General features: G+C 61.9%; 2 protein-coding genes across 4 annotated transcripts; one reads left to right on the forward strand and one right to left on the reverse strand.

The window, feature by feature from the left end:
- The first annotated feature begins 1,778 nt into the window (after positions 1-1,778).
- On the forward strand, positions 1,779-17,276 carry IL3RA (interleukin 3 receptor subunit alpha). Of its 3 annotated transcripts, none has more exons than XM_047764636.1 (13): positions 1,779-2,020; positions 2,263-2,453; positions 4,224-4,321; positions 7,649-7,770; positions 9,361-9,484; positions 10,439-10,568; positions 10,697-10,884; positions 12,616-12,734; positions 13,747-13,773; positions 14,668-14,782; positions 15,728-15,833; positions 16,751-16,832; positions 17,035-17,276. In XM_047764636.1, the coding sequence occupies exons 3-13, from the start codon at positions 4,258-4,260 to the stop codon at positions 17,107-17,109; spliced, it is 1,152 nt and encodes a 383-aa protein (XP_047620592.1). In that variant the 5' UTR covers positions 1,779-2,020; positions 2,263-2,453; positions 4,224-4,257; the 3' UTR covers positions 17,110-17,276. The 3 variants fall into 3 exon arrangements, with proteins under 3 accessions (XP_047620592.1, XP_047620593.1, XP_047620594.1); XM_047764637.1 differs by lacking the exon at positions 1,779-2,020 and adding an exon at positions 2,059-2,075; XM_047764638.1 differs by lacking the exon at positions 1,779-2,020 and adding an exon at positions 2,064-2,080.
- Positions 17,277-18,245: 969 nt separating this feature from the next.
- Positions 18,246-21,136, reverse strand: SLC25A6 (solute carrier family 25 member 6). Its single transcript, XM_047764639.1, has 4 exons — positions 20,882-21,136; positions 19,721-20,207; positions 19,069-19,209; positions 18,246-18,797 (listed from the first exon to the last, which is right to left on the reverse strand). The coding sequence occupies exons 1-4, from the start codon at positions 20,990-20,992 to the stop codon at positions 18,640-18,642; spliced, it is 897 nt and encodes a 298-aa protein (XP_047620595.1). The 5' UTR covers positions 20,993-21,136; the 3' UTR covers positions 18,246-18,639.
- Between the last annotated feature and the right edge of the window lie 2,986 nt (positions 21,137-24,122).

The following is a 24,122-nucleotide window of genomic DNA, read 5'->3' on the forward strand; positions in this document are numbered from 1 at the left end:
AGGGACACTGGCGGGGCTGGGGGGCAGCCTTCCTAAAACAGACCGGTCACAGCGGGGTCCTTGCCGGTCCTCCCTGACCTGTGGCTACCCACCCAGGGCTCCCATGGGCAAGGGTCCTGGGGTTTGTGCTGCACTGCTGGGGTCCTTCTGGGCTGGGTCTCCCCACAGACAGTTAGGGCGCCGCTTTCTCGGGTCTGCAGAGCCTGAAGGCTCTGTGATGCTCTCCCTTTGTCTCTTCACTTTTATGAGGATTTGGGGCATGTGGGGCAGGGAGAGAGGAAAGACAGAGCTGGAGGGAGGGAGGAGAGAAGGGAAAGAAGGAAGGAAGGAAGGAAGGAAGGAAGGAAGGAAGGAAGGAAGGAAGGAAGGAAGGAAGGAAGGAAAGAAAGAAAGAAAGAAAGAAAGAAAGAAAGAAAGAAAGAAAGAAAGAAAGAAAGAAAGAAAGAAAGAACGAACAGAAGGAAGGAAGGAAGAGAGAGAAGGAAGGACGGATGAATCAGAAGCCCCTGCCATCTGATGCTGGGGCCCTGTGCAGGCTGTCGTCTACACCGTGCGTGTCCATCCAACTCCCTTGTTCCAGCCACACCCCCCTTATCAGAGTCCTGAGCTGTGGGAGAGTGGACGCGTGTTGTAACAGGGGGGCGACCTCTGAGGTCACTTCGGCCTCCTTATCTCTCAACAGCCCCACTTCTGCAGAAACTGCCTGCTTCCTCCGTCCCCTGTCCCCCACCGTCCCCTGTCCCCCCGCCCTGGTCCTTCACTGGCTGGCCTCTGCCCGGCCTGCCCTCCGCCTCCCAGCCTCTCACCTGCTGTCTGTGCCCCCATGGGCTTCCCTTCCCCCGAGGCTCAGGCATCAGAGGCCACCTGCAAACGGCCCCCCCACAGCATCGGGGGCGTGCTGCCCGGGAGAGGGGTCGGCTGGAGGCGACCCCATGGGCGAAGTCCACTCTGGATAGACGGTTAGTCCTCACCTTTGTCACCTGTTTCCCCCTCATCTGCTTAGAAGCCCCCCTCCCCCCACCCCGGGCATCCTGCTTCCAACTCAGACCCAGAGGGACCAGGAGACAAGAGGCATCCACCGACTGGTCATTGCCCATCATGCATTTCGGAATCACCCCAATTCTTAGCAAGATGCTCATCACTCCTGACGAGGGAAGGGGGGTCTGGTCTTTCCTTTGGGGGACACAGCTTGCGTCTCCCAGTGGGCGGGTCAGCCCCCAAGACACAGGCTCCATGGCAGGTGGGTGATCCTAGCAAAAGACCCCAAACTGGTGACTTAAAACCACGGGAGGTCACCTTGCCCCATCCTGGGGACCAGACGTCCCAGGGCCATGCTCCCTCCAGAGGCTCCAGGGGAAGGTCCTTCCTGCCTCCTCCAGCACCTGGGCGCTCCAGGCGTCGTGGGCTGGCGGCCGCCCCCTCTCGTGTCTGTCTCCCTCCTCCCGTGGCTTCACCTATTCCTGAGGACGGGAGTCCTGTGGGACCTGGGGACCAGCCTGTGCCAGCAGGACTCTGCCTTATCTGAATCCCTCACACCAGCACCAACCCCGTTTCTAAAGAAACTCAGATTTTGCGATGCAGGGGAAGGTGCAGGGGGCGCAGGCTGGGGGTGGGGGGCAGACCTGAAAGCTCGGAGGAAATGCCAGGGCCCCCCCCCCACCACAAGGCGAGGCTGTGGGTCGGGCGGATGGGCGGTGGGGCTGGCATCTGGCAGAGGCAGGAAGGGAATGGCCCGCAGGACAGGGGTGGGGCCGTCAGGCAACAGCTGAGCAGGACACCTGCCAGCCTCTTGGTGGGTGTTGGGCTGGGGGATGGACGGGACGGAGTGAGCCCTGGGTGGGCAGTGCCTCGGGGACACGGGGCGACCTCGCCTTCCCCAAGGGGGTCTTCCGGACGCGTGCATGGAAGAGTCCCGGGCATTCGCGTCGCCGGCTTTAACCCAGGAGGCGGCTCCAGGAAACAGCCCCAGCCAGGCTGGAGGCCGATTAGGACTGAAACAAAGAGGAAGCCACACACAGAAGTGAGAGCGGGACAAGGATACTTTGGGAGAAAGAGCGTTCCTTCTGCGGGAGCACGTGTGGTGGGGGGGGCCCCTGGCATTTCCTCAGATGCCGGTTCTGGGGGGTGGGGGCAGAGGGGGGTCCCTGACCGGGTCACAGGCCACATCCCCCATCCTAATTGGGCCTGGGTTTTAGGGGTGGGGCTGCCCTGGAGGCTATAAAAATCTTGCAGGGGGAAAAGCAAGACACTTTCTCTTTCCAGAGGCTGCCTGCCTTTCAGCCGTGAAAATAAGACCGTGAGGAGCCAAGGGTACCCCCGCTCCCGGCCCTCCCTAAGGGTACCCCTGCCCCTGGCCCCTCGTGAGAAGCCAGGGGTCCCCCCCAGCCCCTAAGGCCCCAGAACCCGCGCCAAGCGGGGGCTGCCTCTCCCCCGGACTTCGCCCTGCTTCCCAGGTAAGTACCAGGTGGGAGGGGGGTCGCTGGGGAAAGACACACAGCTTCCCGCAAACCCAAGGCCGCCCAGGGGCAGGGGGACACCCCAGATGTGCACACGCCTCGTGGCATCTGAGATGCGTCGTCCGGGGCAACACAGAGCAGACTCAGAGGCTTGCTGCGCAAGGACGATGCTGCGCTTCTCGCTGACAGGACAGCGGTGTCACCTGTCCTGGGGGGACCTTCTCGGTGAGGGGCCGGCCCACACCTGCGTCACATGCCGGGTCCAACGTGTTGGCCGGACGAGTGAGCTGGACAGGCTGGCTGCCCAGGGCGAGAGCCGGCCCCAAACCGCGGCTCTCGCATCCCGGGCTCTGGGCTGGAAGTGTCCAGAACGCATGGCCGCTATCCAGCCCTGGCCCCCTGAGCCCGGCCAGCTCATCCGAAGGAGAGACCCTTGTGTCTGGGCCTCCTCTGGTGGGTGACTGATGTCGGGTCTCGGCCCCCCTCCCTAGCCGAAGAAGGAGCATCTGGGGTCAAGTGTGTGCACGAGCTGTCATCAGTGGGGGCCCTGCCAGCCCTGCAGAGCCCCCTGGACGCCCCAGGCCTGGACAGGGGAGCAGGCGAGCCCCCTGGTGGAGCCGGGGTTGGGTCTCCTGATGGGGGGCTGGGAACGCCCTGAACAAGGCGGGACGGGCCCCTGCTGGGGCCTGGGACCCTGGGGAGGGGGCGGCCCCAAGGCAGGCCAGGGTCCCTGGTTCTGCTGTGGGGTCTCTGCTTCTGTGGCTGCCCTGAGCTGGCACCCGGGCGTCAGGGGCGTTGGCAGGAGGTGGCTCGGGTTGGGGAGGAAGTGGGGGGCCCACCAGGAGCCACCGTCACGGGGGTGGGCTGGGGGGTGCAGGAGGTGGGCCCTCGGGGGAGGGTCCAGGAGACCCGAACTGCGACCTGCGACCTGCGGAGGGGGCGGCATGAGGACCTCGGGCAAAACCCCGAGGGGGCGTCGAGACCGCACGGGGCTGAGTTACGGTAGCTCGGTCCAAGCAGCAGGCTCGGGCTGCACTGATTTACACTTTTAATGGAACTTCCTGCCACTGTTTTGTGATCCCGGGGTTTCCTGTTACTCTGCGTGGCACACGCTTTCCGGGTTCCAGACGGGGCTGGAGCCAGGAGCGCCCTCAAACCCCAGGGCGGGGGCGCTTTAGAGAGAGGCTCACACACACACACACACACACACACACACACACACACGGAGGCCCGCAGTCTCACATGCACACAAACACGTGTGCACACATGCGGTACACAAAAGCGCACACAGACAAGCACACACGACTAACAAGCACACACATGCGTGCACAGCACACACAGATATACACACTGTGATGTGTGCTCACACGTGCACACATAGGCAGACACACAGATGCACACACTCACACAGACACACAGACATGACCACACACAAGCACACACAGGCAGGCAGGCCCACTCCACCCATCATATGTCACAGAGATACACACGTACACATAGGCATGCCCGGCGCACACGGGCACACACGCACATAGCGTGTGCTCACTCAGACACACATATGCAGACACATGGAGACAGGTGGTGCATGAAGATGCATGCACAACACACACATGTGCGTGCAAGCACACACAGGCACACAGACCCGTACACACGTGTGCACACGCAGTCTTCCAGGGGTCCCCTCCTCCTGGAAGCAGCACGACCTCCCCAGGGGCTTTGCCCCCGCCCCGCAGCCACCCCCCCACAGTCGCTGTCTCTCTCCTCCAGTGCGGCCCTCGCTCCAGTGGGAACCTGCGTGGCCATGGCTTTCCTCCGGCTGCTGGTGTTGCTGATGCTCGTCTTCTGCCTTCTGTCAACGCACCAGGGTAGGACAAGCCCCAGGGAAAACGGCGTGTGCTCTGCGGGGCCCTCGGGCTGGGCTGGGTTTCTGTTACGCTGCTGACGCCGAGGCCCGCGGAGCCTCGTAGCTCACACAGACACGTTTCGTGGACTCGGGGCTCCTCTTGCAAAACAGGGGCCTCGCCGCCGGGCGGTGACTCTGGACACGGTCCAGATGCTCCATGCAGAGATGGCCAGGTTTCTGGGCTGCTGGGCGGCGCCACTCATCCGGGACGTAGGATCACCTCCTCCCGGGCGGGGAGGAGGCCACGGCAGGACCAGGGCGAGGGCTCCTGGGTGGAAAGACGGCCACTTCCATGTGCCGCCGTCCTCGCCCACGGGACCTGCACACAGCCCTTTCCTGAGCTGAGCCCCTGGGGTCCTTGTCCACGATGAGGTTCTTAGAAAGGGGGGATGGTGGACAGAGAGAGTTGGGGTGATGCAGCCCCCAGGGCAAGGAGCGCCCCCAGAAGCTGGAGAGGTCCTCCGACGGAGCCTCCACGCAGTACCCACCCTCAGCATCCTGGCCTCCAAGACGGCGAGGGAGAAGCACGGATGTAATCAGAGATGCCGTGACCCCCACGCCTTTGAGAGGCAGACCAGCCGAGCAGGGCGTGTTTGGGGCAATTCCATCCTGCTTTCCTCGTTTCCTATTGAGGACTTTTTTAGGGGGGCAACTAGGGTCTCCTTGGTCTCTGGGAGGCTCCCCAATATTCAGTCATGGGGACGATGGGTAAGAAATGAGTCAAGAAATGGTGATGATGCGTTCCCACTGCGGCTCGGCAGGTTAAGAACCCAACTAGTGTGCATGGAAGTGCAGGTTCAATCCCTGGCCTGGCTCAGTGGGTTAAGGAGCTGTGAGCTGTCGTGTAGATCAAAGACGCGGCTCGGATCCCATGGTGCTGTGGCTGTGGTGTAGACCTGCAGGTGCAGCTCTGATTCAGCCCCTAGCCTGGGAACCTCCATATGCTGCAGGTGTGGCCCTAAAAAGACAAAAAATATACAAAACAACAAAAAAACCCAAATGGTGCTAAAATTCAGTGGTAACTTTCCATGACAACAAGAACAGACACGGGTGCAAAGTCCCCAGCTGGCCGTGCCCACCTCTGACCATCGGTGTCCGGCGGCCCTTGGGTGACAGGTGCAGCTGGGAGAGATACTCCGAATGGGGGCAGGAAGGCAGCAGGGACCCCCAGGGGGAGCCCACATCCTCAGCTCCGGGAAAGAGACTGGATGTTGCTCGGGCGCCCGGCACCCTGGGGTGAGAGACCAGGCTTCTAATGAATGGGGTGAAAGGAGAAGGGGGCCCCGCAGAGGTGCCTGCTGCCTCCGGGCAGGTCTGCACACAAGCCCCCACCAACAGGGGTCCCTGGCTGAGAGGTGGACCCTGGTCAGGGCCCAAGGGGGTCGTGTTCACCTGGGGCTCGGGTGCGGTCCCCAGAACTGGTTGACGTGGGCCAGGCTTCAGCCAGCAGGACCACAGCCAGTCCATCCCCCGACCAGAGAGGCTCGGAGATTGCAGCCGGCAGGGTGTTGTTGGCTGTGGTCACGGCCAAAACATTTCATAACCCTGAGAAGTTCATTCGTGCGTTTCCTCAAATAGTACTGGAATTCAGATGGTGCCTCTGTGTGCGCGTGTATGCTGCAGGGCCCACTAGCTGCTGCTGGCTGACTCAGCTCAGGCTGCCTAATTTACATACAATAGTCTGGGTGTCTCAAGAGGGGTCTCAAGTGACAGGTATTTATTTATCACAGTCCTGGAGACCAGTGTCTGAGGTCAAGGGGTCCTAGGGGCTCCAGGGGAGGGTCCTTCCTGCCTCTTCCAGCTTCTGGGGACTCCAGGCGGCTCTGGGCTGGTAGCCGCCTCCCTCCTTCTCTGCCTCCGTCTTCCCGTGGCTTCTCCTCTGTGACTGGGTCTCCTCTTCTGTCTCTTAGGAGGACACTGTCCTTGGAGGGAGGGCCCCCTGATGCAGGAGGACGTTGTCACCGACCTCTCCTTTCATCACACCTGCCAGGCCCCCCTTTCCAGATAAGGTCCCGCTCTGAGGTCCCGGGGTCAGGACTCCAGCATCCCCGGGTGGAGGACAGGGCGCAGTTTCTCATGAGTGGCTCTGCTCCAGTATAGACTGGAGGGACTGGGATCCTAGCATCATGGCTCCAGCATCCGCGTGGAGGTGCTGGGAGAAGCGTCCCAGGGGAGCGTTGAAGCATCGGAACAGAGAAGGGCCACACGTGCTCTCTCTTCATTTTCTCGAGCAGAACTCAGCCACAGGGCTCTGCCCGGTGCCTGCGAGGGGTGGGGGAGATACAGGGGGGTTGGGCGGGGAGGGGGCAGGCTCCAGGTCTCGGGCTCCCACCCCCGCATCCTGCCTTTGTCTGCTCATCTTGTCCTGGGGCCAAGGGCTCTGCCTCCTCTGTGGTCAGTTCAGCCCCATGAGTGATTGAGGACCAGTGACCAGAGACAGGAAGTGAGGTTCTTTTCTTCTAGGAACCAGCCTGCTGTGAAATTCTAGCAGAGTTTGACTTCTTTAAAGATGGAGAGTTTTGTTCTGCATATCAGTCCTTCGTTGTTGGGTCAACTTGTGTGGAAGCTTATTTCAGGGAGAGTCACCTTTATTTAGTGTTCTGTATTTTTTTTGTTGTTGTTTTTCCTCTCTGACAACAAAGGCATGACCCCTCTGGGGTGTTTCGTAGCTGCTCTGTGGATTCAGCAAGAAACCTCTGCCTTGTCTCAATGGAACATGAATGTCTTTCACCCCAAATCAACTCTCAGCATCGTGCGTCTTGCGCCTCCCAAGTAGTTTCTTCCCACTAGCTTTCATGAGTTGTGCGCTGCCTCTTTTTGGGTGTTGAGAAATAGTTGATTTCGGAGTTCCCTGGTGGCTCGGCAGGTTGAGGATGTGAACGTTTCCCGGCTGGAGACGGAATCCATGTCCCGGAGTGACCCGTGCCCCAGCAGTGACGATGCTGGATCCTTAACCTGCTGAGCTGCCAGGGAACACCTGTGTTTACACTGTATCTGTTTATCTATATTGTCCTATAAAAATATATGGTTTAGTGCCACTTACACAGCATCCCCAAATCTCAGTCTGTGAAAGAGGCGTTGCTCAACGATCTCAGCCCGAGTTTGTTCTCAGTGAAAACGCAGACTGGGAACTAAGTGGTCAGGAAAGGTAGCCCCACGTCCTCATCCACGGGGGTGGTAGGAATCCTGCGCTTTTCTGACGTCTTTCCCCCCATCGGCAGGAGGGTGGGAGTCCCCCTGGGGATGCTGGCTGCGTCGCCTGCATCCTGTAAGCCTATAAACGTTGCAGATCCAGACGCACCGATTGGGAACTTAAGGATGGAGCCGGAAAGTGGATGGCTGAGCTGGGACCTCCACGGAAATGTCTCCGAAATTACGTGTTACGTCAATTCGAAACGTGAAAAGCAAAAGGTGTGCCGCCCTCCCTGTCCTTGGCTCCAGGAAGTCGCCACCTCGCCCCGGGGCCCCGAGAGCCAGCCGAGCCCAAAGTCTGCTTTCCTCTCGGGTGTCACGGGAGGGACGCGGGTTCCACTGGGGGCTCAGCAGTGGGATGCGGGGTCACGGCTGGGCACCGAGGCTCAGGGTGCCTGGTCCCTAAGGCGTCTGGGGTGGTCCCCACTGGAGGGGTGGCTGTGGAGATGGGCTGAGATGCTGCAGGTGGAGATCTGAGCCCAGCTGAACACGAGAGGTCGGGAGCCACTGCACCCCCGCCCCGCCGACAGCACCCCCGGCCCCCCCACCACGTCCCCCCACCCCCACAGCTCCCTCCTGGGTCAGAGGGTTCAGGGAGCCTGAGGATCGAGGTGGGTCTCCTGGGCAGGTGTCGGTGAGAATGCCAACCCCTGGAAATGTCTCAGGAAGGAAAGAACACTTGTCAATTCCTCGAGAACACACTGGGTCCTCTCCCATCAATATTATTATTATTATTTTTATTAGAGTGGATGTACAGGGTTGTGCCAATGTCTGCTGAACAGCGCAGTGACCCGGTCAGACAGAGATACACATTCTTTTTCTCACATGCGCTTCCATCGCGGTCTGTCCCTAGAGGCTGGACAGAGTTCCCTGTGCTGCACAGCAGGACCTCATGGCGTCTCCGTTCTCAAGTCAGAGTTCGCATCTACGAGCCCCACACGCCCCGTCCATCCCTCTCCCTCCCTCCCTCTCCTCCCTGGCACCCCCCAGTCTGTTCTCCTCATCTGTGAGTCTGTTTCTGGTGGGTTTTGTAAATTTAATTTTTTAATCAAAGTGATAGCTGCACAGGGATTAAAGAGAGAAATGGTTGTACGAGGTTTGTGTTGACAAAATAGCAGCCCCCCCCTGCCCCCAGCCTCAGAGACGCCACTTTCCTTCCTCTTTAGCCCAACTCTGTTGTTCTCTTCCCCTCTGTCTCTATGACACAGAGCCCCGATGAACTCCGTTTGGGCAAAAATTGTGGATTTTCCTCCTAAGCAGCAGGAGGCTTGACTTTTTCTTTCCTATTCCCGACTCACCTCCCCAGTATTTCTCACGCTCGGTTCTTTGTCTGTCTCTGTCTCTGGGTCTCTGTCTCTGTCTCTGTCTCAGTCTCTGTGTCTCTGTCTCTCTCAGTCTCTGTGTCTCTGTCTGTCTCTGTCTCTGTGCCTCTGTCCCCCTCAGGCTCTGGGTCTCTGTCTCTGGGTCTCTGTCTCTGTCTCAGTCTCTGTGTCTCTGTCTCTCTCAGTCTCTGTGTCTCTGTCTGTCTCTGTCTCTGTGTCTCTGTCCCCCTCAGGCTCTGGGTCTCTGGCTCTGTGTCTCTGTCTCTCTCAGTCTCTGTGTCTCTGTCCCCCTCAGGCTCTGGGTCTCTGGCTCTGGGTCTCTGTCTCTCTCCTACCTCCCTCTCCCCGCCCCCACCTCTACGGATGCGGCGACTTGGACGTGAGACTTTGAGAATGGGTCCTACACTGCGTTCTTTTTACCCTGGACACTCTCTCGTCTACATTCCTGGTTCTCCACTGGTGGTGATGAAACAACCCTCTCTCTCAGGCACAGAACAACAGGTACTGCGCTGTTCAGTCCATCCCATGCTCAGTGACCAACTACACGGTCTCTGTGAACCAAGGGCCGCCGCTCTCCACGTTCTCCACGTGGATCCTGTATCCTGAGCCAGGTGACCGGGGAACGCTCTGGGGGGGGGGGCGCGGGGGGGTGGGGGGCGTTTGCACGTGATCCTCCCTTCGAGTTCTTTTTTTAAAGGGCTGCACCTGCGGCACATGGAGGTTCCCAGGCTAGGGGTCAAAACAGAGCTGTAGCTGCCCGCCTACACCGCAGCTCACACCTTAACCCACTGAGTGAGGCCAGAGATGGAACCTGTGTCCTCATGAATGCTAGTCAGACTCATTTCTGCTGAGCCACGATGGGAACTCCATGCTATTTCTTAAAAATGTGATTCTGGGGAGTTCCCGTTGTTGGTCAGTGGATTGAGAACTCACCGATGAGGCTGCAGCTCAGATTCAGCCCCTCGCCTGGGAACTTCTGCGTGCCACAGGTTTGCCCCTACCAAAAAAAAAAACCTCTGTTTATATATGATTCTGATGGGAAGAGACCTCAGCTGCACAGAATCAAAACTGCCTGTGAGAAAGGCAGTTCCAGAAAGACCACTGGGCGTTTCTTAGCCCAAACCACCTCTGGGGGAGGGGTGGGGGCAGGAGGGGGTGGAGGAGGGTATTAAGGCCAGGTCGGGGTCCTTTATCTTTTTTGGGGGAGCCGCACCCCTGGCATATGGAGGGTCCCAGGCTAGGGGTCGAATCGGAGCTGCAGCTGCCGGCCTACCCCACAGCCACAGCCACAGCCACACGGGATCCTTTGCCCGCTGAGCGGGACCAGGGATCGAACCTGCAGCCTCACGCAGACTAGTCGGAATCGTTTCCAGCGAGCCACTCTGAGGTCTGATATCTTGAGCAGCGTAGGTGTGCCCACACCGCGCTGAGGGTGCCCAGGGCTTACAGGGCGACGGTACCACTGCTGGAGCCGGAGGCGACCCTCCGTCGTCTACGAGGGCCTCAGGATCAGAGCTTTCCTCTAGAACCGGACCCCCCTTTCCCCCTCTTCTTGACAAACCCAGAAGGGACCCCCAAGGCGGCGGCAAACCTGACCTGCTGGATTCACGATGTGCACTTCCTGACGTGCAGGTGGGCGCGGGGCCGTGCGGCGCCCCCGGACGTGCGCTACCGTCTCTACCTGGAGAATCCACTGTGGGTGCAGCCGCGGGCGCGCAGGGCTCCCCGGGGCGCTGGGTGCGGGGGGCGCAGGGGGCGCGGGGGCGCGCAGGGCTCCCCCCGGCGCGGGCGCGGGGCCGCGGTGACCGCTCCGCCCGCCGCAGGTCCCATCAGATGTGGGAGTGTGTCCATGTCGAAGCTGACCCTCGGGGGACACAGTTCCAGTGTCGCTTTGACATCTCCGCCTTGTCTGACAAACTGGGCCCCTTAGCCCGTTTCCTGGTGAATGGCAGCACCAGCAGCGGCTCCAGAATCCCCTGCTCTGAACTTATAAGCCAACTGTCCCCGATGGGTAAGAATCGATGGCCGTGGCTTTAAAAGTCTCCTGTCCCGGTGGGCGCTGCTGTGAGGAATACTGGGGGTGCTGGGGGCAGGAGGGGGTGGGGGTGGCAACTCGCTCCTTTCCCACAGTCCTGGAGGCCAGGAGGCTCAGAGCTCCCAGGGGCACTTTAGTCCCTGGCAGGGCTCCACTCCTGTTTTGTTTTGCCTTTTTAGGGTCACACCCGCAGCCCATGGATGTTCCCAGGCTAGGGGTCGAATCTGGGCTGCAGCTGCCGGCCTACCCCACAGCCACAGCAACGCGGGACCTGAGCATTCTCTGCAACCTGCACCGCAGCTCAGGGCAACGCCAGACCGGTACCCCACGGATGGAGGCCAGGGATCGCGGCCTCGATGGGAGTATCCTAGTACTTAACCTGCTGAGCCACGACGGGATCCCCTGGCTTCCTCTTCTTGGAAGGACCCTAATCTCATCACCCTGGTTCCACTTTCACGGCCTCATTAACCCTGGGCACCTCCCAAAGGCCACCCCGTGATGAGCCCAGGCTTCCTGCCAGGGATCCAGGAGAGGCCCGGCAGACAGATGGGTTCTGGGCAGCGGAGGCGGACCCTGCGAGGGTAGATTCAGACATGGTCCCGCAAGGAGCTGATGGAGATGAAACAGCCCAGGGAGGGCATCACGCCAGCCCACCGAGAGAGGGCCCAGGAGGAGCCAGGTCCCACAGGAGCGGGGGTCTGGAGCAGATGAGAACAAAGCAGGGGGTGTGTCCCCATCAGAGTCCCCTGCTGGGACACAGGCTGCCGGGTGACCCTTGAGGAGTGGTGTTGGCCGGCCAAAGTGCTGGGGGAGAGACTGGCCCTGGGCAGGGCAGGGGACCATCAGCCTGCCCTGGGCGGGGGGGGGGGGGGAGCAGGAGGAAGGGACCTTGCAGCAGGACCAGGCTTTGTCCCTCTGCCCGCAACCCTGGGGACCTGAAGTCAGAGGGGATAGAACGGGGCTGCCATGGGGTGTGTGCCCAGAAAGCTGCCAAGGGCAGGGTCTCGGGGTGGGCGAGGGTCTTCCCCAGCCTGCGTCTGACAGCTGGTCCTCAGGCGAGTGGGCACTAACCATCCCAACATGTGCTCGTCGCTTGTATCTGTCTTTTAAGTCTATATATTTGCTTTTTAGGGCTGCACCTGCGGCCTATGGAAGTTCCCATAGGGGTCCAATCGGAGCTGCTGCTGCAGGTCTATACCACAGCCACAGCCATGCTGGATCCCATGACCCACTGAGCAAGGCCAGGGATGGAACATGTGTATTCATGGATACTAGTCGGGTTCATAACCCGCTGAGCCGCCAGAGGAACTCTCATGTCTCTCGATATTTTTGCCCATTTTTAACCTTTAAACGACATTCTCCTCTCTCCCCCCCCACCCCCCGAGTTTGAAGGAGGTCTACTGTATTTTTTTTCTTTAAATTTATTTTTTTCTTTTTTGGCCGCCCTGTAGCATATGGCGCTCCCGGCCCAGGGATCAGATGCAAGCCACAGCTGCAACCTACAGGCTGCAATGGCAGCAAGGCTGGACCCTTTAACCTGCTGTGCCGGGCTAGGGATCGAATCTAGGTCCTGGCACTGCAGGGACGGCCCATCCTGTTGCGCCACAGTGGGAACTCCGAGGCCTATTTTAAAAGTATCTCCAGGAACAACAAAAAAATTTTTTTTGGATGTGTCTCACTCCTAAATTTTTTTTTTTCCTGCCCTAGAGATACTCACCGCCCCCAACATCACAAACAGTTGGTGTAACCAAAGCTATGCGATCATGCGGTGGACAGTGCAAAGTAACTTTAACTTTCATTTCAAGTATGAAGTTCAGATACAGAAGGTAAGCTATTCCCCCCGCCCCCCCCGCCGTGGGCATCGCTGGCGTGTACATACCCCGGGGACGCTGGGGTTTTCGGGTCCGAGAAAAGGGGAGTCGGACAACGAAGGAACTCTGGCCAAACAAAAGTGTCTGGAGGGGAGTTCCCCTCATGGCTCATAGGGTTAAGAGCCCAACTAGTATCCATGAGGACGCGGGCGGGTTCGATCCCTGGCCCCGCTCAGTGGGTGAAGGATTCTACACGTCCGTGAGCTGGGGTGTAGGTCATAGACACGGCTCGGATCCCACATTGCTGTGGCTGTGGTGTAGACCTGCAGCTACAGCTCTGACTCGACTGCTAGACCGGGAACTTCCCTATGCTGCAGGTGCAACCCTAAAAAAATAAATAAATAAAAAATCTGGCAGATTGAAAGACGCCTCGGACATTGGCGAGGAGGTCAGAACATGGGGGAAGATGGCTGCATGTTTCCAGCATGGCTGGGGGCGGAGGGGGTGCTTCTGAATTAACACCCAAAAGACAATCAGCCCCAAGGAAAAAGCCGAAGGGTTTCACGTTTTCACTTTATGGCACGTGGAAGTTTCTGGGCCAGGGATTGCGTCCAAGCCGCAGCTGTGGCAATGCTGGATCCTTTAACCCACTGCTCTGGTTGGGGGAACCCACACCTCCGCAGTGACCCCCTGCAGTCGGAGTCTTTTAATTTTTTTTTTCCTGTTTTCCTTTTTACAACCCCCCCTGGGGCATGTGGAAGTTCCTGGTACAGGGGCCGAATCAAAGTTGCATCTGTGACCTGCACCAAAGCTCACGGCAATGCTGGATCCTTAACCCACTGAGCGAGGCCAGGGATCAAACCTGCGACCTCATGGATACTAGTCAGATTCTTAATCTGCTGAGCCACAGCAGGCGCCCCGAAGGGCTGGCAGTTTTCTCCTCAGTTGTTCTGTACACTTGAAGCTGCTCTGACAAATAAGGGCCTTTCTTAGGGACCAGGCACCCACGTCTGCTCTTTCCTTCCAGGGCGAGGACCAGGCCTACAGTCAGGAGGTAGGCGCCCCCTGCCCTCCCAGAAATGGGCCCTTTTCTTTCTCTCACTGTCTGTGACTCTGCGAGGAAGCTCCCAGACTGCAGAGCAGACACCGCTGCTTGCCTGGTGCTGCCCACGGGTCCACCCCCACCGCCCCGAGCCCCTCCGGACTCAGCGGGCGCATCGCCACACTGTCATGCACCCCGAAGCTGCATCTAAGCAGCCAGGGCGGCGGCCTCCACACAGGTGGTCCCGCTTCAGACACCCCGAAACCGCCGGCCACCGACCACCCCCGTCTTTGTCACTCCCCGCCGCTGCCTCCCTCTCCTCCAGCTTCCCGTGGCTTCTGCTCTGTGTCTGGGTCTCCTCTGGTGTCTCTTAGGAGGACACTGTCCTTGGAGGGAGGGCCCCCCTCATCCAGGAGGACCTCCTCTCAGGCCCTTTACGTCTATCTGGATAATCAGACTGGAGGGTTAAAACCACAGGCTTAAAACCCTCCCCCATCCTGGGGACCAGACCTCTGAGGCCAAGGGGTCCCAGGGCCGCGCTCCCTCCAGAGGCTCCAGAGGAGGGTCCCTCCTGCCTCTTCCAGCTTCTGGGGGCTCCAGGCGGCCCTGGGCGCGTGTCCGCAATTGTCCCGTATCCACACAGCATCTCTCTGTCTGTGTGTTTCTATCTTGTCTGTTTTTATAAGGACTTCAGTTATATCGACGGGTCCACGGTGCCCCCCCCCCCGCCCCCCCCGTAAACAACTACATCTGCCTTGAGCCTATTTCCCAACAAAGTCACCATCGGAGAGGCAGAGGGTTAGGACTCTGCACAGGAATTTGGGGGGGACCCGCAGCGCCCCCGCGGCCCCATTCCCCTCTCGGGCCCAGAATGGACTCTCCCTTCCACTTCCTCCTGAACTGCAGGTGGAGAGAAACTCCTTGTGGCTGTACAATCCTGGAACCTACACGGTAAAAATAAGAGCCAAGGACGCCAGTTTCAATCTCCCCTGGGGCGACTGGAGCGCCCCCCAGCGCTTCGGTGAGTGCGACCCTTCCCGTGGCTTCTCTGTGGCTGGGTCTCCTCTGGTGTCTCTTAGGAGGACACCGTCCTTGGAGGGCCCCCCTCATCCAGGAGGACCTCCTCTCAGATCCTGTCCTTGAAACTGGATAATCAGACGAGGGGGTTAAAATCCTGGAGACCAGATGTCTGAGATCAAGGGGTCCCAGGGCCCCGCTCCCTCCAGAGGCTCCAGGGAGGGTCCTTTCTGCCTCTTCCAGCCTCTGGGGGCTCCAGGCGGCCCTGGGCTGGTGGCCGCCTCCCTCCTGCTGGACCCTGGGCGGCAGGAAGATGGCTGTTGCCAACGCTCTCAGTCACAAGATCAGCCTTTTCATGAAGCTTTTAATTTATTTTCTAAAATCGAAGCGCATGTGAAAAGCCCACGATGACCCCAGGTCAAATTCAAGGACTGGGGCAGCTGCGCAGCCAGGGCTTAGCCGGGGACGGAGCCCGGCTGCGGTTCCAGGCAGAACAGACTGCTGGTGGGCAACCTCTCCCGCCAGTGTGGCATCAGGCAGAGAAACCGGGTGGCTGGCTCTGCCAGTTAAGGATCCCATGTGTCACTGCTGTCGCGTGGGTTGGCGCCCCGCCCAGTTACTTCTGCATGCGGAGAGCTGGCCCCAAACAAACAAAAGCAGACCAAACCGGGAGTCCAACACACTGGCCAGAGCGCAGCGCTTGTCAGTGGGCCGCTCCCAGCCCTCGCCTCCCAGGCTCCGTCGGTGGTGCTGCGGGTGGCGGCGGTTGGGATTCTAGACTTGTGGGAGGGGTTCCCGCGGAGCGCGGACCCGCGCGCTGGTGGGTGCTATTCCCAGGTGGACGGACCCGCCCCAGTCGCCCTGCACCTCCTCCCCGAGCCCCGGGGAGGGGCTGTCCCTGGAGCCCCCAGGACCGGCCCCGACGGGTCCCCTCCGCCCCTCTTCGCAGTGTGTGACGGAGAGAAGGGCACGGTCTTGCCGGCCTGGCTGACCTCTTTGCTGATCGCGCTGGGGATGCTGCTGGCTCTGGGGCTTGTGCTCCTGTTATGCAGAAGGTGAGCGCCCGCCCCCGGTTTGCTGGGTCGTTTTCTGGAGCGCGATTCGCAGGCCACGCTCCCCCCGCCCCCGACCCCGTGCGCCCGCGTCTTGGCTGTGGGGTGCGCGTGCGCTGGTCGCAGGTCGCAGGCCACCGCCTCCCGTCGCCCCGACGCTCTTTTCCCGACCCGACGCTGGTTTCTGCCACCTGGTCCTCGCCGACTGCAGAACCCAAGGAGCCGGGTCCCCGATGCAGCACCTTGGGGGCCCTCCCCGCACTCCCAGCACACGTGGGGAAAGGGGGCTTGAAGCCAGGCTGTCCTGCTGGTCCCTACTTGCTCCCGCCCCTGTGCCCCGACGCCCCCCTCTGCCTCCAACAACCTCAGGACCGGGCTCTGGGTTCCCTCTCCCACCCCGGGGGCAGCAGTGCCCTCATGGGCTTTCCCACCTGCCTGGCAAGCCCTGTGGCCGGGGTCCCTCCCGAAGGCCGGCGCGCTCTGCCCAGCCGGTGGGCCCCGCCCAGCCCCCAGCCCCACCCCCAGTCTGTCCATCCCATCCCGCACCCCCGGCCCGGCTCTGCGGCGCCTCTCTCCCGGCTTCACCCTCACCCCTCCCAGCCGCTCGGTTGAAGGGTGGATAGGCCGCTGCCCCCGGAGGGGACCACCAGCTCGGTGTGGAAGCTGTGCGGAGGCCGAGGTTGCCACGGGGATGGGATGGCGGCCGCCTGCTTCTTTACGGGGTCTCGGGCGGTGGGGCAGCCGACCGAGGAGATGCAGTTCCGCCCGCCCCGGACTCGGATTTCTCCTTCCTGCAGGTCTCCGGGGGAGGCGGGCCAGAGACCCCCTCCCAGCGAGGCCGGGTCTGTCCCTCGTGGCCTCGCTGCCGCCCCCTAGCGGCCGGCGGGGGCGGGTTTCAGAGCAGGTGACTTTCCTCCCAGGTTCTCAGTGAGGCAGAGGCTGCTCCCGCCCATCCCTCACCTGAAAGACCCCATCAGTGACAACCTGCAGAACGAAAGGATGGTACGTGGCGGCCCCTCCCCGCCAGCGGGTGGGCCCGGGGCCACGTGCCCACAGCCCCGCCTGGGGTCCGGGTGACGGGTCGGGCAGGGGAGGGGCCGGACACCCCGAGGAGCTCCCCGGGGCGGGACCCTCCCATTGGTTCAGCACTGGCCACAGACCCCGCGGCTCTGCCCCTCCTCACCCCGACCCCCTTACCCCACAGATGGCCTGGGACCCCGAGCAGGAGAGCCGGGAGGAGTGTCCCGTGGCCGAGGTGCAGGTTTTGGGGGAAACATGAAGTTGCTGCGCGGGACTCGCTCTCGGCTGGTCGCCCTTGGACGTGGAAGTTGGAGGCGCGGGCGGGGGTGGGGAAGCGCGGTGCAGTGAAGGTGCTGCTGCTGCCTCGCCCAAGGAGACTCTGTGTTGCGCTCATTTCTCCAATAAAGGGCCTTTTCACCCGCCGCACTTTCCGCCTCCTGGACTTAGCTGCGTTCGGGACCCGGCTAGAAGGTCCACTGGGTTTGCTGGGTCCTGAGCCCTGCCTGCCTGGTTCCTCTGCTGGATCGTGCTTCCCTCTCTGTAAGGCTGCGTGAGAAGGAGCGGCTACACGTCCCCTTCCAGCTATAGGAGTAAAACCCGGAGCCTCCTCGGAGGCACAGGAAACCGGCACACTGACACTCCTGCAGAAAGCCCAGGGCTGGTGATGAAACAAGCTCTAGACGCCAAGAGCAGCCCAATTCTGAACCGGGCAGTTTGCTCAGAAAGCAGATCTGGGCAGACAGATGAGGTTCCAAGTGACTCCACCCCAGAGAGCTGGGGAGAGTGTGAGAACTGACCGGTCGTGTCTTGTCCTTTATCACCCCTCAGGAGCTGGGCGACCCTGGGGACAGCCTGCTCAAACTTCCTCTAACCCGACCTCGCCCCGGTCTGCAGGTCTCAGATCTGCCTCCCAGCTGGGGCCGCTGTGCACGTGGCTTCCCCTGTAGCAGACCTCAGCCTGTCCTTCCCAGGGTCACTTGACTGTGGAGGCAGCGGGCAGTGCTGTTCTTGGGTGGCTGGGTGCCCGGTCCCCGGGTCCCAACGCTGGCAGTGGTGACCAAGGGGAGGTCTCCAAGGTCACGCAGAAATTCATGCCAGGAGCAGGCTGACCTGCCTGGGGCTGGGCCTTCGGCACACCAGACAGCTCTGCTGTGGTTTGAGTCCAGCTCCAGTGGAGGCTGGAATGGTGGGCAGCAGCTCCAGTAGAGAAACCCAAGCAGCACCTGGCTAGGGAGGTGGGGGTGGGCTCAGAGGCCCCCTGCACCCCTTGCCACCCAAGGGCGGCTGGGCTCCTGGCACAGGCCAGGCAGCCACGCAGGGGCCTTCCCACCTGAAAACCCACGGACCCCCATGCCCCCGCCACACAGGGGCGCTCCGTTCAGAGGCAAGAGCAGGGTCTGTGTCCTGATTTTATTGTTTTGCAACAGAATGCCCGACATAGAACATAATCGCAAATATTCGGCTGTGCAAAAGAGACAGTGCTTAAGTACAAACGGGAGACATGATTTTTTAAATAAATACTTAAACACAGGTCGGTCCTACAAGCACCTGGGGTCTAGGTCTGCCTTCGTGGAGCTGCCTCCCCTGCGGACCCAGGACGCCGTCTTTCCCTCCCCCCGCAATCGATCGATGGGTAGCGGCCCCAGGGGGCCGCGCCCTCCGCCAGGCCTGGGCCCTCCGCAGGGACACTGGAATTTCTGAAGGTCAATGGTCCATGACAGTGGAGGATGATTCTACGTGGGTCCCTGGGTCCCTTGGTCCGCGTGCCGGCCGCCGGGCAGGGCGGCGCCTAGATGACCTTCTTCAGCTCGTCGTACAGGACCAGCACGAAGGCGCCGCCCATGCCTCGCAGCACGTTGGACCAGGCGCCCTTGAAGAAGGCCTTGCCGCCCTCGTCCTTGAAGATCTTCCGCCAGCAGTCCAGGGTGCCCTTGTACATGATGTCGGCTGGGGGAGAGGGCGGGGGTCACAGGGCGGGTCGGGACCGGCCCGGAGCCCTCCGTGCCAGAGCCCCACTCCCACCCCCGGGCCCAGGGACGCCAGGGCAAAGGGAGGGCAGGCCAAGGGCACGGCGTGTGCAGGCTCCCCGGGGGCCCTCGTGAAGCCAGGCGACCCCACCCCCGGCCCAGATGCGGAAACCACGTGGTGTCCAGGCCCAGCGCCGCCGGCGGAGGCCGCGCCCGGGGCCCCGCCCCCAGAGCCCGGGAAGCGGACGTACCTCCCTTGCGGCCCGACTGCATCATCATCCGCCGCCGCACGGTGTCGAAGGGGTAGGAGACCACGCCCGCCACGGCCGTCACGGTCTGCGCGATCATCCAGCTCACCACGATGTGCGTGTTCCTGGGGTCGGGGAGCATGCCTGCGGGGCCGCGGGCGGCGTTAGGCCCGGGGCTGCAGCCCCAGCCCCCCTCCAGCTCCGCGGGGAGCCCCTGCAGCCCGCGACACCAGGAGTCAGACCGCGGTCAATCGCAGCTCCTGGGGACCGGGATGGCGCCTGTAACCCACAGCATGACAGCCCCCAGGGGCCTCGGGGAGCGGACTCCTCCGCATCCGCTCCGCGGCAGAGCTGCCTGCTGGGCCTGGGCCCTGACCTCCACGGCTTACGTTCCAGGGTGAACCCTGCCTCGCTCACCCAGACAGAGCCGGTACGCCTCAGCATCTAATTATTCTAGGAACTGAGACGTTTAAAGAAGTGGTGGACGAAGACCACACAGCAGAATTCTAACGTAGCAGAAAGGAGCCGCTTCTAAGGAGAGGAAATTGACAGACGCAGAGAAAGGACCCTGTGAGCACAGGGACGCCCGCAGGCCCCGCCCACACCCGGTCTCAGCGCCCCCCGCCCACGCGCCCGCCCCGCGGAGCGCACTCACCCTTGGCCGTGTCGTACACGCCGAAGTAGGCCGCCCGGTAGATGATGATGCCCTGCACCGACACGTTGAAGCCCTGGTACAGCCCCCGGATGCCGTCAGACTTGGTGATCTTCACCAGACAGTCGCCCAGGCCTTTGAACTCCCGCTCGGTGCCGGATTTCCCCACGTCGGCAGCCAGGCGGGTTCGGGCGAAATCCAGGGGGTAGACGAAGCAGAGGGAGGTGGCGCCGGCCGCGCCGCCGGAGGCCAGGTTGCCGGCGAAATACCTCCAGAACTGCGTGTGCTTGTCCACGCCGCCCAGGAAAATCTGCTTGTACTTATCCTTGAAGGCGAAGTTGAGGGCTTGCGTGGGGAAGTAGCGGATGACATTGGCCAGGTTGCCCCTCCAGAAGGACAGCACGCCCTGCTCCTTGGGGATGCGCACGATGCAGTCCACGATGCCCTTGTACTGCTTGTCGGCCGCGATCTGCTTGCTGGCGTGCTGCACCTGAGGGCCGAGGGCGGGGGGTTCACACCGGGGGCTCAGCTGGCACTTCCAACGGCCTCCCCGAAACGGTGGGTCCGCAACTAAGAGAGCTCGTGCAAGCGGCCTTAAAGCTTCGCGAATGGCCTCTAAGGAGGACCCCCGCCCCTTTCACCACTCACTGTCCATCATCCATCAGCTGATGCGAACTACGGCCTGGCCATGTTTCTGCCTGTGCTACAATTTTGACAGTTTCCTAACAGGTAAGGACAGTTTATTCCGACTTAGAGCCGAACAGAAGGTTTCAAAAGGGAGACTGAACTGACATCCCGTGAAAAGTCAGAAACACGGCCGTGGAGACCCGCCCAAGGTCACCGCCCGCGCCGCGGTGGGGGTCTGTCCACGCGGTGCCTCACGCGCATGCGTCCCCCGGGCCGGGCCCGCAGGACCCAGTGCGCAAGCGCGGACGCCGCGAGCCCAACTACTGGCAGCCAGAGCACTGCCGCAGCCCCGCTTCTGCGCATGCGGCGGCGCGCACATGACGCGCGCCCGGGCCGCCTCCGGAAGCCCGCGGCGCGCGGACAAAGCGGTGCGGCCTCCCGCTTCCGGCGCACGCGGCCCGCCCGGCCCGCTGTCCCCACGCCCTGGCCCCTAGCCCCTCACCCGGCGCCCGCGCGCGCGTGCGCAGCCCGCCTTACCTGTAACAGCAGCTTGACCCGCTCAATGGGGGCCACGGCCGTCTTGGAGATGGCGGCGGCAATGCCTCCGGCCAGAAAGTCCTTGGCGAAGGAAATGGCCTGTTCCGTCATGGTGGCGGGGCGAGCAGCACAGCGGCCGGAGAGCGGAGCGGAGGCGCGGAGATCGCAAGGTAGGCGCCTCTGGTCAGCGCTGCCGCCGCCGGGACCGAAAAGACGGGGCTGCCAGAGCGCAGCCGCTAAGGCGCCAACGCCCCGCCCCGCGCCCCCGCGCGCAGCGCCCATTGGCTGCGCCGCCGCCCGGCCCCGCCCCTCCGCGCGCGCCGCGCCCCCGCGGGCTGCCGGGAGCCGCGCTGCGCCCCGCCCCTCGTCCCCCGAGGGCCGCGCCCATTGGCTACGCCGCCGCCGCCGCCCCGCCCCTTCCCGCGCGCGGCGGCCCAGGGTATGCAGGGAGCAGGGCCCCGCCCATGCGCCCTGCAGGGCCGGGGGCGCGGCGGCAGCCTTGACCTTGTCAAGGTCACGCCGGGCCAGGCGGATGCGACGGACCGCGGCGGCGGCGGCGGAGGGGAAAGGCCGGGGTTGTCGTGTCCCCCGCCTGGTCTTCCTCCGGTCTCGGCGGCGCGCACCCTTGGGCTGGCCCCATTGAGCCCCCAGGCCCGATCGCGAGCGCAGGACTCTACCCGATGATTCCCCTGAGTTCAGGCCGCGACCCCAGGTTTCCTCCTCTCACGCTTGAGGCTTGGCCTCTCCTACAGAACCCTGAGTCCCAGCTGCGACCCCTCGACTCGCCCCGGTGACTCCTGGGCTCTGCGGGATAGAGTCTCGGCCGGGACCCCCGGCGCGTCCCGTGGGAGGGGCGACAGATTCAGGGCCTTAGCATGAGGAGGCACGGTAATCCCTCTAGGCTCGGTTTCTGGAGGGCTTGCCTGTTCCCTCTCTGAGAGAACCCAGCCTGTCCCAGGCGTGTCACTGGAGTGCCCCGGAGTACCCCGCCACTCTGTGGGGTTCCCCCGCCCTGACCCTGAGACTCCAGGTGCACTTAGTGAGCCGGGCACTGGGTGGGGGAGAGGAGGGCCGGACCTCCCAGGTCTTGGTGCCCTGGGTGGCTTACTGTGACGTGGGGCCTCCCAGACGGACAGGGACACGTGTGCCGCCATCAAATGCTTATTCTCTCGTGCACTCACGTGCAGTGTCTATACGCGTGTTCACATGCACAGCTCACAGACCTGCAGATGCACGCACTCAGACATGCAGGTGTTCACACACTCGGGTGCACATCCCCCCTCCCCAAGTCGCCCGAGGCCAAGATGTTTTGAAGCGTTGTGAACGCTTTATTGAATTATAAATAGCCCAAGTCATAAGTGTACCTATCACTGAATTTTCACAACCTGACTACACCTGTGTACCAGCACCCCCAGGTTGAGGAGAGAACCTTTGTAGCAACGCTGGTGCAATGACTTTTTCTTGTATTTTTATTTCCCTCCCTCCCTGCTTCTCGATTTGTTTTTCTCATTCCCTTACTCTTTTTCCTCTGTCCCTCCCCCCTTTTTTGGGCGGGGGTTTCCCCTGTCCCCCCTAGCAGGCGATGCTGTGTGCATGGATGCCAAGGAAGCCGCCCCCCTACCCCAGCCTCGGGCACCTGCCGTTTTTCCGCCCCCGTGTCCTTACACAACCTTCATCTGTCCTCTATTGACCTCCCGGGAGAGGCAGGTAAGAGGCGGGCCCGGAGGCTGGTCCAGCTGCCGGGGTGATAGCAGCTCCAGTCGCTCAGGTAAAGATGGCTGTGGGGGAGGGCCTTGATGTTCCGGCACTTCCTGAGGCTTCTTGGGACTGGGGGACGGAAAACGGCCCTGGGGGGCCCGGCGTGCCCCCGCCCGCAGTGGCCTCGGGGCTCTGGAGGAGAGGGCGGCGGTGGGTTCTGGGCTGTGGCGGGGCGCTCCTAGCTGAAGCTATCATCTCCTGTCTTCATTTGTACACAAGATGTGCCTGACTGGGCAGAGCCGACCCTGTGATGGTTATCGCTGTTGGCTGCGCCCACAGGGGCCAACCAGCCTCAGCTGGTTTTTCAGGCCCCAGCCGGGAGGCCCTGCAAGTGGGAGCTGGAGAGCCTGTGTTGGGAAGAGTAGGCTGGCAGGCTGCGGTTCCCCTCTGACTGACCCACTCCCCTCCCCGAGGCGCGAAGCCCCTCTCTGTGCCCTCCCTGCCTTCCCTGGTCAGTGCCACGCTGTCTATGGGTTCCTCCTCAGAACCCTGAGGGCCCCTGGCCACCTGGGCCGCCGCCGCCATGGGTGCTCCACCAGCGCTTCTGGGAGCAAGGAAGGAGTGGGATCTCTTAAGTGCAGAACACGTTTTTCCCTAAAAAGCACTTCAGGTGGCACAGCGAGTTAAAGATCCAGCGTTGTCACTGCAGCGGCTTGGGTCCTGCTGTGGCGCGGGTTCGATCCCTGGCCTGGGAACTTACACATGCCATGGGTGCGGCTAAGAAAATAAATAAAAATAAAACTAAGCGTTTCACGCAGGCCTCGAGCTCAGACCCATCTGTCCTCCGTGCTTAGGAGGGGGGAGGGAGAGGATGACTTGGTCCTTGTGCTGCACCTGGGCTGAAGGGGGGGGCGAGGGGGGGCAGGACCACACCCACAGGGAACCTGGGCAGGGAGGGGCGAGGTGGACTGTGCAATTGGGATTACAAAGGGGACCGAGGATGCCCAGAGGTGGGGTCCATTTCCAAGACCCCTGGGGTGTGGGCGGGGAGATGGGCGTGTCCCCCATTCCTCATCGCTCTCCCAAGGTTGACTTAGGACGTGGATGGTGTGGGAGCATCTAGAAAGTGGGTGCCTTAACTAAAAGAACCGGAGGAGGTGTTCAAAGGTGATCAGGTTTCAGCTGATGGCTCCGAATGAGTCATGCAAGTGATGAGGGTGGCACCTGGGGAGGCTTGGGGGCACGGGCACGTGCCAGGAGCCAGGCCACGAGTCAGTCCTGGGACTCCGGCCTGAGACTGGATCAGGCCCTGCCTTTAATTGACCGGATCTGGTGAGCGGTGCAGGGACTTCGAGGGGAAGGCGCCTGGTGGAAACGCGGGAGGACCCTGCAAGGAACGTGGGGGAGGGGCGACACGCTGGGGACTCAGGTGTCCTCTTTAAGGTCTGTCTCCTACTCTTCCCCCCCCCCCCCCCCCGACAGGTGCAGAGGGCAGATGTCACCCAGGATGCCTCCAGAGGGCGTGACGCGGGCGGGCACTCAA

This window comes from Phacochoerus africanus, chromosome X (assembly GCF_016906955.1).
Source record: "Phacochoerus africanus isolate WHEZ1 chromosome X, ROS_Pafr_v1, whole genome shotgun sequence".
Lineage (NCBI taxonomy): Eukaryota > Metazoa > Chordata > Mammalia > Artiodactyla > Suidae > Phacochoerus > Phacochoerus africanus.

What these genes read in the sequence shown, in the direction of transcription:
- SLC25A6 (XM_047764639.1), bottom strand. Translation starts at nt 20,992, where the DNA reads ATGACGGAACAGGCCATTTCCTTCGCCAAGGACTTTCTGGCCGGAGGC. An exon ending in GGGTCAAGCTGCTGTTACAG is followed by an intron (nt 20,208 to 20,881) that starts GTAAGGCGGGCT and finishes CTCGGCCCTCAG; the next exon opens with GTGCAGCACGCCAGCAAGCA. An exon ending in CGTGTACGACACGGCCAAGG is followed by an intron (nt 19,210 to 19,720) that starts GTGAGTGCGCTC and finishes GCGGCCCCGCAG; the next exon opens with GCATGCTCCCCGACCCCAGG.
- IL3RA (XM_047764636.1), top strand. Translation starts at nt 4,258, where the DNA reads ATGGCTTTCCTCCGGCTGCTGGTGTTGCTGATGCTCGTCTTCTGCCTT. An exon ending in GATCCTGTATCCTGAGCCAG is followed by an intron (nt 9,485 to 10,438) that starts GTGACCGGGGAA and finishes TGACAAACCCAG; the next exon opens with AAGGGACCCCCAAGGCGGCG. An exon ending in AAGCCAACTGTCCCCGATGG is followed by an intron (nt 10,885 to 12,615) that starts GTAAGAATCGAT and finishes TTCCTGCCCTAG; the next exon opens with AGATACTCACCGCCCCCAAC.